Here is a 16,605-nt window from a genome sequence, read left to right as displayed (position 1 = left end):
AAAGAACATATTCAAAGATTATTACAGTTAAGTAAAATAACTAATTCCCATTAAAATAATAAACACTACTAAGCTGCGCTAATGTGGGCTAGCCCCCACCTCCTTCTTTCTCTTTATGTACATTCTTTCTCCTTCAAGCCACATGCTCAAGCTATCAAGTTCTTTTTCTTTCCCATCATCATGGAATTGAACCTCTCCCACATAACCCATCGTCCATTTTCTACATTCTCTAACTCCTCCCTTCTTCTTGACACCATAGCTGTTAACCAATTAGACTCAAGGGTCCATAACCCCTTCCTCACTCTCAATTTCCATGAAGATCTAGGTGTTTTATCTCTTCTCCAATTAGCTCAGAATGTTGACTCTTTGTCCGACCTTCAGCTTTATCTCAATCCACACTATACCAGTCTTCAGAAAAACACTCTTAGCATTCCACTCACTCTCAAATCATCTTCACATAGAACCTGTCTGATTCCATCTTGCATTTCTCTGACTACATAGCCCACACTGCTCCCACAGCGTACCGTGGTGGTTTTCTTGCAGTTAGAAGCAGAAATAACATGGAAAGAGCATGGAGGTAGGAAGGGCTGATTTTATTCCTTTTGGTTTTGAACTATTTCTAGAATTTCAGCTGGAGAATTCCAGGCAAATTCTGGGATTGAAGTCCTAGAATTATAGAAGTCCTACTCCTGGTTACAGTGCCATCATTATGTGGATGACACGCTGCTCTACATCTTGATTCTGTCTTACTAAACCCAGGGAAGTTCTGGAACAGAAGTACGGAAGCATTGTTTAGAGTGAATCAGGCAAACAAGGTGGAACTTAATCCAGTCAAAACAGAGGTGTGCTGTATGATGAAAAACCAGTTGTTCTTGTTAATGCATGAAACATGTTCTGACAAACCAAGTTTGTAGCATGGGACTACCTTCTTAACTTCGCCTTTCTTGGGGTGGCTAAATTGTTATGAATGAATGACTGAGCCTTTTAGCAGTGATCCCAAGCCTATGGACACACTACTTCAAGAAAGATTGAGCTCATCCTTCTTTTCATTCAGGAAGTGTCTAAAAACATGTTTGTTTTAGATTACTTTTAATGCAGAAAACATTTTTAGGGTTTCATTATTTCTTGTGGCTCATTTTTTTATATTCACAGTAGAAGGGCTGGCTAAAGTAAATCATTATTTTATTATTATCCTGTTTGTTGTACTTTTATTTATAATAGTGTTCTTTATTTAATGTTTATATAAGTTTTAATTATTTTTAACTTTTCTACAAAATGCTAATTTGGGGGAGAAACACCTTGTATTTTTGAAAGGCCTACTAATATTCAAAATAAAAACAAATAGATGTGGCTGGGGAGATAACTGCTTTCTGAAGCTTTTTTTTTTTAAAAATTAGATTTTATGGTTACTTGATAACTAAAATTCATTTTTAATTTAATGTTTTTGATTTTATAATTTTGGGACTAGAACTCAGAAACTTGTATTTGATTCTGAATAATACTGGAATCTGTAGAAGCATAGCGGCTAATGCAAAATACTTGAAAACGTTATATTTCACAGTATTCAGAATATTAAAATCCAAGATAGCAGTAATTGGTAGCATGGGCTGCAGCTATAATTGCAGACACAGTGTTGATACTGTTCTTGTATTAGAATATTTTACTTGTAAGGCTGGGATTCAGATGTTAAAAAAATGGTCCAGTACAGACTCATGGAGAATGAAAGAGAACTGTGAATAAAATCAGTTTCTGCTGAACTAACTTTCCTGCAGCCACATGATATCTTTTGTTATTATTTCAACCTTTAGACTTATGTATGCTACCTGAACCCTTAAGCAACATGTTCAATACTATGTTTTTAAAAGAAATAAAAACCGTGCTGAAATACTCTTTTCCTGATAGCTATTTCTTCTTGTCTGATCTGGCTTCTGTACTGACCAGCTTTTTAATTCTTTAGCACCAGCAGACATTTCTGAATCAGCTGAGAGAAATCACTGGTATCAATGACACCCAAGTCCTGCAGCAAGCCCTGAAGGTATTTCTTACTTATTTATTTCATTTTTATTTTGCCTTTCTCCCAATTCAGGGACATAAATAGCTGATAAAGAAAAATAGCAAAAAAGAAATGAAAACATCAAAAAGGAGTTTTGAAGAAGAACAGAAAAGTACAACCTTACTTAGACCATGTTGTATAGTTAATCGAAGTAAACCATAACCAAGGTGTATGTCATGGTAGCTAGATCAGTCATGTCAAGGAATGGAACCATAGTTTACAAAAATTTTGTGTGTGTTTAGTTCAACATCACCCTGTGTTTAAAATAAGAATCCTGTTGACAGGCAAAGCTAAGCATAACTGTTCTACTGTCGTAGAGTGGATTTGAAATAGCCTATTAGACTACAATTAGACTCGAGATACATAAAAGACAAATCAATGGGTTTTTATGAAGAACAAACAACATTTGATAGATTATTGCTAGGGACAGGTGATAAAATAATTAAAAGAACGTATGAATATCTATTAAATATGAAAATAGAGGATGAAGTGGTTAAAGATTGCATGATAAAATGGGTGCAAACTATTAGTCTGTTTAGAGCATTGGACACAAATTTGGCAGAAAAATATTAAGCTTACGAAATCAGTAGATTTTAAAGAAAATATATATAAGATATTTTATAGATGGCACATGACCCCAACAAAACTCTCTAAAATGTATGAAAATGTTTCTAACAAATGCTGAAATGTAAAACACAAGAGGGTACTTTCTATCATGTTTTGTGGACATGTAGGGAATCAAAAAATTACTGGAGATTAGTGCATGAAACTCTGAAAAATATCCTGTCTTGTGCGATACCATTACCATTTATAATGGAACTGTTTTTATTGAATATTATGGCTGAGACTCTAGATAAAGAAATGAGATATTAAATAATACATATAATTACTGCAGCTAGGCTATTATATGGGAAATATTGGAAAAAAGCAGAAATACCCTCCCTAGAAGAGCTGACAGAAAAGATACTGAATGTCGTGAAGAGTCAGACACGACTAAACGAGTAGACGACGATGAGTCATTAAGTCATGTCCGACTCTTCGTGACCCCATGGACCAGAGCACGCCAGGCCCTCCTGTCTTCCACTGCCTCCCGGAGTTTGGTCAAGTTCATATTGGTAGCTTCAATGACACTGTCCAACCATCTCGTCCTCTGTCGTCCCCTTCTCCTCTTGCCCTCATACTTTCCCAACATCAGGATCTTTTCCAGGGAGTCCTCTCTTCTCATATAAATAAACATAAATATGTATTGCACTTCGGAATTGTATTTTGTGTATACAACTATACAGTGGGAAAATAAAGCATATCCAGCCTTTATATTGCAGGCTGGTCAGACACAAACTGGCATAGTGATAAATTTAGTCTGTCACATTTACAGGATAGCAATGGGAACTTGGAATTAGCAGTAGCTTTCCTTACTGCAAAGAATGCTAAGATTCCTCAGCAGGAAGAGACAACATACTATCAAACAGCACTTCCTGGAAATGACAGATACATCAGCGTAGGAAGCCAAGCAGACACAAGTAAGTGTATTTTCTCTGTGTAGCTGACGGAACTACCAGCCTGAATGCTTGGACAGAAAGCCTTCTTGTCATTTCAGTCCGATATTTTGCAAACTGGTTTGTTTGTATTTTTGTTTTGGTAATGTCTAAAGATTTTAGTGGTTTCGTTTGAAGATGTATTTTTACCATTTTTTCCCTTTCTTAAAATTAGTCTTGATATGAGAACACATGTACTAATTTCCAAAGGAGCAGCCATATTAGTGTATCTCAGCATGTTGGTAAGGGATAAAATAATGTGCTGCTTTACAAACTAAAAGTTTTATTTCAGTGTGAACTCACATGGATCAAAATCCACTTTCTCAGACACCTCTGAGTGGATTTTGATCCATGAAAACTGTTATTTTGTTTTGCATTTTTGCCAACAGGTTTACTGATGTTTTAGAAAAATAACTATTTTTATTTGCTAGGTTCTGGGCGTGCTTCAAGGTGATGGTGGTGTATTCTACCTTCCTTCATAGCTTAGTTCATATCCTTTTTCCCATATATGGGAGGACACTCTTCTGTTAAGAAGTGCAAACAAAATTGGCGAGAAGATCCATTTAGAGCAATGATCCTGTGACATATATATATATATTGCTATCTCTCTTGCTAAATGTTTTAAAACTAAATTAAACCGTAAGGGTACGTTAGATATTGGGAATATCTAGACCTATTTACTACTCACACCTGGAGATGAACATAAAGATCTGGGGTGCTACAGTTTCATTATAGTAGAAAATCGCTGAGCCACTATCATTATAGCTCTATCTGCATACTTGATTAAGTGCTCCAAATGAGTAATTATTTGAAAACATTAAGCTTTGTGAATGCTTGCTCAGTGGAACTTAAAAGTCACACATCACAGCCAAAATATGGCTTTATTGCATTCTTAAGGCCTCTTGACAAGACATTCATTTCACTCTGCGTGCAGTTGTGTGTTTGTAGGTTTCTTCTGAAGTTCTCCTTTGTCTTTTTTTTCCTGCACTAAAAACTTTGCCATATGCAGATACTAATGAGCTCACTGATCTGCAATCTTTGTTTGTAATTATTACAGTGAGATAGCAATTCAAAATAAGTAGTCTGACTGTAGTTAAGTGATTTATGTTTGGAATGCATATGTCCCAAAACAAGAGCCTTTAACCTTGCACAGGTGTTATATAATATAAAATTGGTCAATGGTGCATAGCTATAAAATTGGAATATAAGTTAATGTATTCTAGAAGTGAACAACAGCATTAAGTAACAGTGATCTGTTTGAGAATGATCTGTGACATAGTGTTCACTTAACTTGGAAGACAGCATTTCATAATCCAGAATTAAATTTTAAGCATATGTTCTTTCGAGTTATAACATAGTAACACTGCTGATAAAATGTTACAGGTGTAAGAAGCCTGGCCACGTTTTCATAGTTTGCAGGAAAACTAGTTTTTCAGGAAGAAGGAAAGGGGGGAAAATGTGTTTTGTGTTCTTAAAGCCAGTAAAATATGACCTTGTCACAATTTGGCAGATTCTTTGTTTTTCGACAATAGGTAACATTATCTGATTTGAAATGATAATATCCTTGCTTTAAAAAGGAGAGAGGAAATCTTCCTTCTAACCCACCTAGGATAAACAACCACTGAAATTGGTAGTGACAGCTGCTTAAAGATATTCTTTTTGCTGTCCTGAATAGCTATAGTGTCTTGTGTGAAAAACAGTTGCCTGCAGTCTCTGGTTTTATGGAGACTTAGCCATTCATGCAGTTCTTCAGATTTCTGAACGTGTGTGGGAACATGATGTTTAGCATCAGATTTAGACATGAAGGATTGCACAGTGAATTAGGAGGGAGCCAGAGTTTGAGAGTTCAGTTCATACTCAGTACTCAGTCACTGGACTTGGTTTATCCTGCTTTTTAAACAGTCACGAATAGAGATGGAAACTCAGGTTTGTGCCAGTTCATATGCACGGCACAACAGTACCACACATTCCCTTCCCCTGCCTCCCCAACCAATGACCCACTCACAGTCCTCCTCTCTGGCTGCTGAACCAGTCCCTGGCAGGAGCACAGGGTTGCTTATCCCAACTCGTTGTCTGAGTGGGTGATCAGCCAAGGAGATGTAGCAGGGGAGCTGAGACTGGTCAAACAACCCAAGAGGAGGAGGAGAGGAACACGTGCCTGCTGGTGGTGGTGGGGAATCCAGTCGGGAAGGTGGAGAAATGGAATGCTCGACAACTGTGGTGCCATGTGTACAAACCTCTGAACCAAGGTTTGTGCCCATCTCTAGTCATGGACCTAGAGGTCCTTAGATTAGGCATTAGAGATATCTCTGCCATAATGCAAATGAGGATATTAAGGCCTAAATCAGTGTGTAAAAGGGGGGAAAGAAAGATATGAATGGAAAACCATGGGCTTATGGCGGCACTGGTGATCAAAAGCCTGGTGTTCATGTCATGGAAATAAAAGTAAACAAGTACTACAAGTGGGTGGAATTAATGATGAAGGTGGCAGAAGTGACATATCATCTTGTTTTGAGCCATTTACAGCTCAACCCTAGACTTTTCTCTGTTGAATTTTTAAATTTGAGAGACATAGTTTTGCTTTTCAGATGTGATAGATCTCACAGGGGATGATAAAGATGATCTTCAGAGGGCCATCGCCCTTAGTCTGGAGGAATCAAACAGGACCTTCAGAGAAACGGGAATAACAGATGAAGAACAAGCCATTAGCAGGTAAAGAGCATGCAGGAAGAGAGGAGTCATGCTGATTTTTCTTATGAATGATTACTTGCACTTTTCATGAGACTGGTCTCATTGCTTCTTTAAGTTTTGTTTTATTGCATTGTGCTACAGAATATCATTCTGTATCATATCAATGCAGACATACATTTTTCATTGTGACTACTGTACTAGTTTCTATAATTTTCTGGAAAAGAAGTTAAAATATTGAACATGCACAACTATCATTCCAAAATACTTCAGAATTAGAACTTAGTCTGATTTCTGTGTCAGTGATTTACTCTCCAAGAATTCAGAGTTGCTGCAATTCTGTGCGGATCATCACCATGTCCCCACAGTGAGTGTGCTAGGACCTTTTGAATTCATTGAAAACAGTAGAAATTTATAGAATGCCAGTAATGTAATTTCAGGTCTTGACCACCCTTTGCTGCCTCTGCTTCCTTTGCATAGCTGTCTTGTTCTCTCATCTACCTTATGATTTTTCGTTGCTACTGTTTTCCCATATTCCTGTGTTGGTATTTCTCTTATTTTCTGCTGGATGTTTATGGAAGGCTTTAGATTGTGGTTGGAGGACTGTTTTGACTTGAATTAGCCCTGTGCAAAGATATCAAGGGCCACACATGTGGTATTGTTGCTGGCATATGTCCTCTTTTGCATTTTCACCCAGTTATACTTTATTTGTTGTTTGCCCAGCATCAGGGGAGATTTCATTTATATGAGCTGAGTAGGGGAAAACTCATATTCCTAAGGTGCTATTGAGTCCTGTTCCTTCTTCATTGCTGAGAGACTGTTGCCAAGCAAGTGTGGGCTTCACTTGTATACATATTTCCTCTGTTTTCTGTAATAAATCATGTATTCAGTTTTTCTTGTACTGGTTTAATTCTGCCATCCTGAAAGACCAGTTTGTCTGTGGGACACTGTGGCTCTTGACCCAGGACCCGAACACTTGTTCCTTATGTGCATATGTAGAGAAAGGGCAAAAGGTGGCTCTCCAGAGGCTTAGCCAGTAACCAGTGGTGAAAAATGTTGGGATTTGTAATCCAGCAACCTCTAGAGCCCTACACTTAGCCCACCCATGGTGTTGTCACTGATGCATTTTGATGAGGACATGAAATGACAACTTGGTACTGACATTGCATGTCTTCATTATTAATAGGAAACTTAAAACAATTTGTTGGCTGATTATAATATATTTTTTCATCTATTTTCTGTCTTAACACATGCCTGGATTACATGAAAAATCTGAAGAAGCGTGAAAAGATGGCACATGCACAATATTGTACAATAATTCCATAATAAAAATAACAGCACTGTTAGAACTGTATTATTTTAAATTGATTTTTATTAAACATGCAAGCCTTTGAGTTGGGATTTGTATTATTACAATATCCTAGGTGCTATACTAAGCAAAACAAATGAAGTATCTGCTAATAAGTGTCACAGTTATATGTTATGTCTCCTAACAGTTTATTATCCCTTATTGACAGGAAGTCTTTACTTCCAAAGTGTTTGTGTTTAGCTCAGAATTTACCTTTTGTACTTACACTGCCTAAATAGCTATGTGTCCCTCAGAATAATTACAGTATCTTTTTGTTTAAAGACAGTTTGCTTAAATAACATCTAAATACTGAATTTTATGAAAGGATTTGGTGACTATACCTTCCAACTGAATTGGACATGGACAATCCTGTTTTAATTATCTATGTTCATCTCCTGTCCACCAGGGAAGTAGAGTCTTAGTTTAGACTGCCACTCACCAAACTGTTGGTACATATAGCCTGCTTTTAAAATGAAAAAGAACCAACTTCTCATCCTTCCTACTCAGTTGTTAACATATGATCTGTTTTACATCTTTCCACCCTTACCCAACAATTAAACATAGAGTTCAAGTAGTATGAAGGGAATGTTGTATTACTGGGAAAATTGTTATTTGCGACTTCTTGAATCATTTCAACAAGGTGAGTAAGAACTACTGTGAATCCCATCAATTTGGTTGGTGTGCTCTATTTGGGATGGTTAGTTAGATTCAGGCTTGGATCTTTAAGGTGTTCAGGAGTGCGTTTTTGTAAGCTAATATGGTTTAGAAGCTGAAGTATCTAAGGGAGGCTTTGAAAAGGGTAACAAGGGAGACCATGCCATATCTCATCCAAATGGACTATCAGTAGTTTGCATTGTTACTATATTGCACCCTCTTATATGTGAATTGACAAAGTGGAGTGTTTCAGTACTCTGTGGAAGTCTACACTTGATTCTGGCATTTCTAAATACTGTTCCTTACCCCAGATTTTCTTACGTAGATATCCACCAGTACACAAGTTGTCATTTGTTGTGGTATTCTTTCCTTGGTGCATCTAAATTCTTGTAGTTGTGTTACCTGTTATAGCAGTAACTTGACAAAATATTGCTACCTCTCATCTTCCTCATTGTTTCATTTCTAAGAGTTTTAGAAGCCAGCATAGCAGAAAACAAAGCAAGCCTGAAGAGGACACATCCGGAAGTATGGAATGATTCTCCAAATCCGTATGATAGGAAGCGTCAAGATAATTGCCCAGTGGGATTAAAAAATGTTGGCAACACATGCTGGTTCAGTGCAGTTATACAGGTAATGGGTACCTCCAGTGTCTTTATTATTGTTGTCAAATCGTGGTTTGTATCTAGGATTTAATATACTGGAAATAGTAAGTAAAGTTAAAGTGAGGTCTTCCTTGGAATCCTGATCTGGTTTGTTTGACACCATATCACATGCTTCTGCCCTTGCTGTGATTAAAATTGTGACTTTTTCAGTGTTGACTTCCAGTTTTTGAAATTAAGTCAGAAGGAAAGAAAGGCCATGGTTATTCTTTTGGCTGCACTTTTGATCTCTTGAAGCTAAATGGTATCTCCTGTTTTCAGATTTGTGTTGTTTGTAAAGTAGAATATTTCATTTACCACTTGGTACAGTTAACTGTTTTTGAGAGCATCCATTAAAGTAGGACATACATTTTAAAATAATAAGTTGAACTTGATTGCCTCAACACTCCGTGGCATTTGCTTTGTTGTAGTTGAATACTGGAGCTTAGTTGTAGCTTTGACATGAATTGTTCGCTCTGCCAAAGTCATGTGGAACTCTTTCATGAGAACTGTTAAGACTTATCTTCCAGCATTGCAGCATGCATTTGTTTATATGATACTACAGCTGAGATATGTCCTTAGGCATGTGTGGTTGCATTTGTCATATGAAGTCCATCCCCTTTCCCTTGTGCTATGCCATTAGATAAGGAAGACTGATCAATTTTTCAAAGCCTCCCCTCCTCAACACAGTAGATTTCAATTTCCAGTGCTGTTATGTCCCTCTCTAGTAGGTGGAAATTGAATCTGGTCCCAAGGCTTGAAAACACATTTTAGTCTTGTGATCCCCTATTAATTACAACCAACATGTAACTTCATGCTTTGTAGAGATAGTATAGCAGCTACTATCCACCTGGTTCATGGCAAAAATACAACCAAAAAACCCCCCAAAACAAACAAACAAACCCTGAAACAGAAATATCACTTAAAAACTTGCTAACAAATTTAGTGATGTAATTTTGTGGTAATAGAAGTACAGGTTCTTGTGCCTGGTCTGTTTGACAAGCAGAATGGATTATATTACAACCAACTATCCTAGTAATGTCCAGATTTGTGCGGGATAAATTTGGACATTACCTACTGAAGTATTTATTTAACCACAGGATTGATAGGCTCCAATGTTGCATCAACTGTCTGACAATATTTCATGCTTTCCCTAGGGGTCTTTTGAAATCTGACACATTTTAATAGAAGTCAGCAAGGTGCAGTGTTGCCTTCTCTAATCAGTGCTGTGCTGTGAGAAACATTATGAAGATAAAACAAAAACAAACCCAACTCAACTGTTACAGGCTTCCCTTTGGAAACGTGTCCTAATAGGAGTTTCGTTTTATTGATATCTGGTTTTATGAATCATTTCCTTTGTTTTTCATCACTCTGAATGTCAGCCAGAAGTTTATTTTTGTTCAAGTCAGTAGGCTCTCTTCTGCCAGGAAAGTTCCTTTCAACATTCTGTTACACCATGTGTGAACCAGAGTCTCTGTCTTGAAACAGTTTTTTTTTTTAAAAAAAACATAGTTATGTGGGCTAAATCCAGTTGTCAGTTCTAGACAGAGTAGACCTATTTCATGAGTGACTCTTGTTAAGTGGATACTTATGTAAATCCATCTGATTGAGTGTGTCTGCTTTAATTAGAGTTAACAGTTAGTTTTAGCCCTTTGTGCTTTCTTTATGTCCTCCTTCGATGGCTCAGTCATTTGGAACATTGGTTTCCATACTCAGACCCTCATCTATTTTTGGCAGGGTCTCTAGTGAATAAGACTGAGAATGAAGATGTAGGATGGCATTTTCTCCCCACAGAAGTTACATTAAAATCTACTTGTTAAACTGTGGTTAAATTTAAAATTATCCTCTACTGTTTGTTAAGTCTTCTGCAGTTTCTGACTTTCATTTTTTTTGTGAGCGAGACGGTTAGCGCAATTACATAGGGAATTATAGTAGCTCATCTTTTGTTGACACTGCATAACATCTTGCATTGTTGGCTCCTTTTCTGTTCTGCTCCTTTGACCCTTCTGTGTTAGCAGTGACTAGACTCTCATGAAGTTCTCATAAAGCTCTCTGTTAGCAATGCTTGGGTTCTCAGGAAGCTCATTCACCCTTCCAGACTGTAAAGATTTGGAAGCATAGTTTAAGGTGTATGCTCTTCTGTCTAGTGTTGTTGTGCAAATCTGATTTATGAAGCGTCATCTTTTTATTCAGTTTGTATTTTAGAGAACTGATCACTAGATCATGTTTGTTTTCAAGGATGTCTCTCTAATCTCATACAGTGGATATAAAAAGTTTACTCACCCCTGTTAAAATGTCAAGTGTCTGTGATATAAAAAAAATTAGACAAAGATAAATCATTTCAGAACTTTTTCTACCTTTAATGAGACCTATGAACAGTACAACTTAGTTGAACAACAAACTAAAATCTTTTAGGTGGAGGGAAGTAAAAATAAAAAACTGAAATAATATGGTTGCATCTGTGTACATACCCCCTTTTAACTGGGGATGTAGCTGTGTTCAGCAGTAAACAATCACATTCAAACTCATGTTAAGTAGGAGTCAGTACACCCCTGCCATCATTTAAAGTGCCTCTGAGGAATCCCAAAGTTCTGAAATGATTTATTTTTGTCTTATTTTTTATATCACAGACACTTGACATTTTAACAGTGGTGAGTAAACTTTTTATATCCACTGTAGATTCTGACATTTGAATCAGATGGACTCTAGTTGCAGTTGATCATAGGCAAATTCTTTGTAGAGAAAGTGACATCAGCGTAGTTTGTGAGAAGAAATGTGTATAAAAATATACGGCCTCAAAAGCCTCTTTTTGGACTAACAGCAGGTAATATTCTACAGGTAGCAACACAGTCAAGGCCCCCTCTGAAGATCTTTTAAGATCTAATAGATCCATATCTGGAAAACAGTAATCTGATTCTGAAATGTTCAAGGTATTGTCTGTTAAAAAGAAGATATTGAAAATGATTCTGTAGTTAACAGTCAGCTGGTGCAGTTTCTCCAATTCAAGTCTAATTTGTACACACTTCAGTAAGGACACTGCAGCATTCTGTACTAACTGCAACCTACACCCTCCTCTACTTCCAGAAACATACTCAAACAGTTCATTTTCATTATCATCCTGTTACATCATTTGAAAAATGATAGTCTTGATCTCTGGCATACAAACGTTTAGTTTGCAATATAATGGCCACTCTTGCAGGTTGTGTTCTTTAACTTTCTGTTAAAATTGTTATTTGGACAGCATGTCTTCTTCTTTCCCTTTCATGGAAATGGCAGTGTATTTGATTTTATGTTTAGCACAATCCTAACAGAAAAGGTGCATGAGATGGTGGTGTTGGTGGGCCTTCAGGCCATATTTTCACCCCTCAGTACAAGCGTCACTTATTATAATTGATTTTTTAAATGAGCCATGGAAGCACTTGCCCAGTGGTTTTGCAAGGGCAAGCAATGAGTGCTATGTGGATGACAGTGGCACTTCTGCTAAAGATAGACGCCTTTGTGCTAATGAAATGGTACTACTGGTGTTAAGATTTTTGTTTGTTTGTTTTAAATGATATGGACATGTATTGGGTTTCTTATTGCTTGTTTCAAATAAACTTGGAGAGGTATAAAAATTTATAGCTTTAGTTCCTCTGTTGTAGAGTGTGATATTCTCTTTTGAGTATTCATATCACCTGGTGATTTTTACATATTAAAGGCTTTCCACCCCCAGTCCTGAGGCTGCCAGGGTAAAAGAGAGCCCTAGGGAGCCTCAGAACCGGAAATGGGTTTAGGAAGCCTTCAGTTCATTTAAATAAAATATTACTGTTGTTAGATGATGGCTTCATGACATAACTTTATGCCAGTAGAATTTTCCCATAGAGTCAATCACTCAGGGTGTAACTATGTACTGTAGATACCCCTTCATTCTTAAGTCTCCATTTTTGAAGCAGAAATAAAAAGCTGCAACCCACAATCCATTTCTGTATTTCTATATTTTTCCATTATAGTACCAAGTACATTGTTTTCTTTGAAGTTTTTAACTTTTACAAGAGGTAATATAAAAACTTTCTGGATTTTTCCCCTTAGTCATTATTTAATCTGCTGGAATTCCGAAGACTCGTCTTGAATTATAGTCCCCCTGCAAGTGCCCAAGATCTGCCCCGAAACCAAAAGGTACGATTAGAAGTGTAATTGCCAATGGATAATGCTTCTTCTAATGCTTAATGGTATTTTGCTGCAGTTTTGGAAAATCCAGATAAGTTGTTATTCATAGAAAACTGCATGGAACTTGTCATATCTGTGAAATGAGATGAAGATCTCAATTGCCTGCTCTGTTTTCCAGTAACCCAAATGTATGATATTAGCACTAAAGTATTTGCGTAGGTAAGTTCCTAAGGTGGAGAAATGAATCCTGATATCCTGATAATAGTGCAGACTTGTTCTGGCTAGATGATATATAGCAGGGAGATTTTACCTACATTTAAAAACAGAAGTCTAGTTTTGTCTCCATGTTTCATGCAGGATACAGTTCTATAATTAGGACAGCTGCTGTGACATACACTTGTGCTGAAATCCATAGCTCCAGCTGGATTAGATCCATTGAGTCAGAAAAATTTACATAAGTGTTGACTCACCATTGAGCAAGCAAGTCAAAGGATGTTCTCTAGAATAGGAATTGGATATAGATCTTAGTCATTTTAAAGAGAAAGGTGTAGTGGAAAGGTATTTTTGGTAGCTTCACACTGCAGCAGTTCAGAAGAGGTAATGTAATAGCAATAAAAATAGAAATAACTTAATTGTTGCACTTATTTCAAATACAGGAACATAGAAATTTGCCTTTTATGCGTGAATTAAGATACCTGTTTGCACTTCTTGTTGGCTCAAAAAGAAAATATGTTGATCCGTCCAGAGCTGTTGAAATTCTTAAAGATGCTTTCAAATCAAGTGATTCTCAACAGGTAATGTTAATGTGTTCCATATTTGAATAGAAATCATATAAATCATAGTTGAACAAATGATGAAAACAAGAAATTACAGAAATAATTTATGTTAGCCCACCATGTAGATGAAATTTACCACTGTGATAAGACATCTGATTCTTCAATGATGACATAATCTATGAACTTAGGTATGCTTGCAGTATTTCACATGTTCCTTTTAAAAATAAGACATATACCTTCCCTCCGAAGACAAATGTTTCAGAATTATATGTTCTGGAATTTTCAGATAGGAGACCTATATTGACAGTGCCAAATAACAATGGGCCATATGGAGAGATCTTACACAAGGAGGAAGATCCAATTCACCACTAAAATCCTTTCATGCATATTTGAGAGAAAATGTTTATATCTGACTTCTTACATACTTGAAAAGTAAGACAATAGAATTCTGATAGAGTGCATAGGATATATCCTATATCCAATATAGGATATCATGCCAGGGTATTGGCATAAATAAAAGACTGGTGTCCACTGAAGTTTTTGTAGTTTCTGCCTTAACCCACTGTTGATTAAACAAAAAAGTTGTTTAAGATTAGTCTGATTGGGGAGTGAACTGTATCTCAAGAAAGGTGTTGAAATGAAATAACAAGTGAATGGTATTAAGCTGATAATGCAAATGAAAAAACTACCATATTTTTCTGCCTATAAGACACTACTTTTTCCTAAAATCTTTACCCTAAAAATTGAGATGTGTCTTTTACACGGAAGTAAGCTCTGATAGCTGAGGAGAGAACGAGGCTTAGTTTCCTACAGTCAGGAGACAGCTTCCTCCAATCATGAGCCATATGGAACTGATGTCAGCTGACCCTGAACAAATCAATTGGAACACACCTCGTTGGAGGTGGAGCCTGTAGGCTCAAGATTCAACAGAAATATAATGTCTGGTGTTCTGAGCTCAGGGGCTGAATTCTCAAAGCTAAGTTTTCTTAATTTTGGGGTTAGATAATTGGGGGTGTCTTATAAATGGGGGTGTTATAAATGAAAAAATATAGTACATCAAAACATGTCTTCATTCAGGACTTCTTTTTTCAGTAAAATCACAAAGTTACAAATAGGTTTTTGGGGTGATGTGACACCTATAAGAACTCTATCTAGGATCTGATTCCTCTGGCCCAGTTTTTGAGCAGACATCACACAGACTGTTTGAGAAGTGCATATATAATTATCTCATTTCATGACTGCATTTATTGAACAAACAAAATGGTTACATGAAAGACTGTTTTGCTGCAGTTTTTTTTAATAATGTTATTTGCAGAAACCACAGCGTCCTTCTCCTAGTGCCAGCAGTGGAAGTAGGCTTTGAAAAGTATTCGCAAAGGCTTTCACGGCCGGGATCTAATGGTTGTTGTGGGTTTTTCGCGCTCTTAGGCCATGTTCTGAAGGTTGTTCTTCCTAACGTTTCGCCAGTCTCTGTGGCCGGCATCTTCAGAGGACAGCACTCTGTACTCTGGTGTAGGCACTCCCAAGCCAACTACACCAGAGTACAGGGTGCTGTCCTCTGAAGATGCCGGCCACAGAGACTGGCGAAATGTTAGGAAGAACAACCTTCAGAACACGGCCGAAGAGCCCGAAAAACCCACAACAACCATTAGGCTTTGAAAGTTTTGTAACCTTTTGTAACTTGGGTTCACCAAATGCTTTGATTAACTCAAGAAAAAAATTTTTGGGGGGTGCTCACACCAATATGAACACCCAATAGAACAGGTGTTTAAATGCAGTGTATCATACTAGGAGGTTTGGAAAAAGAGCATTGCATCTCATATGATCACACATTTAATAAAATGTATCTGAACACCACTGGCCTCAGATATGGATACAACATTTAACCATTATGCCTAACCTGCAGTGTGCTACCTTTGGTTCTCAGGCCTTATTTAAGGTTGGATTAGCTCAAGATTTGTTGCCTGAGATTGCTATGCCTTTATATGTAGAATAATAAACTGAACAAGGTAGAATTGCTCCCACTTCTTCAAGAGAGATAGCATATTGTCAAATATTTTTGGAAACCAAAAATAGGGCTGTTTACAACTCTGGGCAAGAAGCAGTGTATGAATATATGAATACAGTAAGTAGATACAATCTCTGATGGAAATGTCTGATACATCTTTGTTGTCTCTGTGACTCACACATATGGATCTTGCACCTGTGCAGGTTTGTGTATGGAACATCCTAGAGTTGGGTAGCTTTTGACAGGACCTTTGTTCCCATACCTCTGTGTCACCGAAAACCCATTATTTTCTTGTCATTTGCCATGAGAGCAGTGACTTTGGAATATTCTCTTTATCTTTATCAATTTTTTATTTCTCCTTTAAGTAGTTTTTCTTTTATAAATAGTTTTAAATAGCTTGCTTGAAATCTTTTCATATGTTCATTCAACTAGAGAGTATATCCAAAATTTTATGGCTGGTGCAGTCATGTTTAAACAAAGTTTGTGGCTCAGTTGGGGATTCTAAAGTTTTTTTTTAATTGGTGAAATCCAGCCAGTCAACCTCACACACACACACCCCGCCACACACACACACACACACACACACACACACACACACACACACACACACACACACACACACACTGTTTTGTTTGTCAGGATTTTACTAAGCTAGGCCTCAAGAACCAGACGTCAGAAGTCAGTCCAGTTCTTGAAAGCTTCTAATCAGGCTTCACTTAATAGACTATTGTGCATGGTGTCATCTGCTACCTATAAGGC

General features: G+C 37.1%; 1 protein-coding gene across 12 annotated transcripts in view; it reads left to right on the top strand.

Moving 5' to 3' along the window:
- Positions 1-16,605, top strand: part of USP25 (ubiquitin specific peptidase 25) — a 412,805-nt gene that overhangs the window by 16,242 nt on the left and 379,958 nt on the right. For all 12 annotated transcript variants that reach the window (XM_078388974.1, XM_020785423.3, XM_078388967.1 and 9 more), the window contains exons 2-7: positions 1,958-2,035; positions 3,429-3,573; positions 6,177-6,300; positions 8,746-8,908; positions 12,985-13,071; positions 13,719-13,856. In XM_078388974.1, coding sequence (XP_078245100.1) covers positions 1,958-2,035; positions 3,429-3,573; positions 6,177-6,300; positions 8,746-8,908; positions 12,985-13,071; positions 13,719-13,856 — 735 coding nt within the window. The remainder of the gene's footprint in view (positions 1-1,957; positions 2,036-3,428; positions 3,574-6,176; positions 6,301-8,745; positions 8,909-12,984; positions 13,072-13,718; positions 13,857-16,605) is intronic.

The sequence above is a fragment of the Pogona vitticeps genome, chromosome 3, assembly GCF_051106095.1.
Source record: "Pogona vitticeps strain Pit_001003342236 chromosome 3, PviZW2.1, whole genome shotgun sequence".
NCBI classification, from domain to species: Eukaryota; Metazoa; Chordata; class Lepidosauria; order Squamata; family Agamidae; genus Pogona; species Pogona vitticeps.
This window is presented reverse-complemented; position numbering and strand designations above follow the sequence as displayed.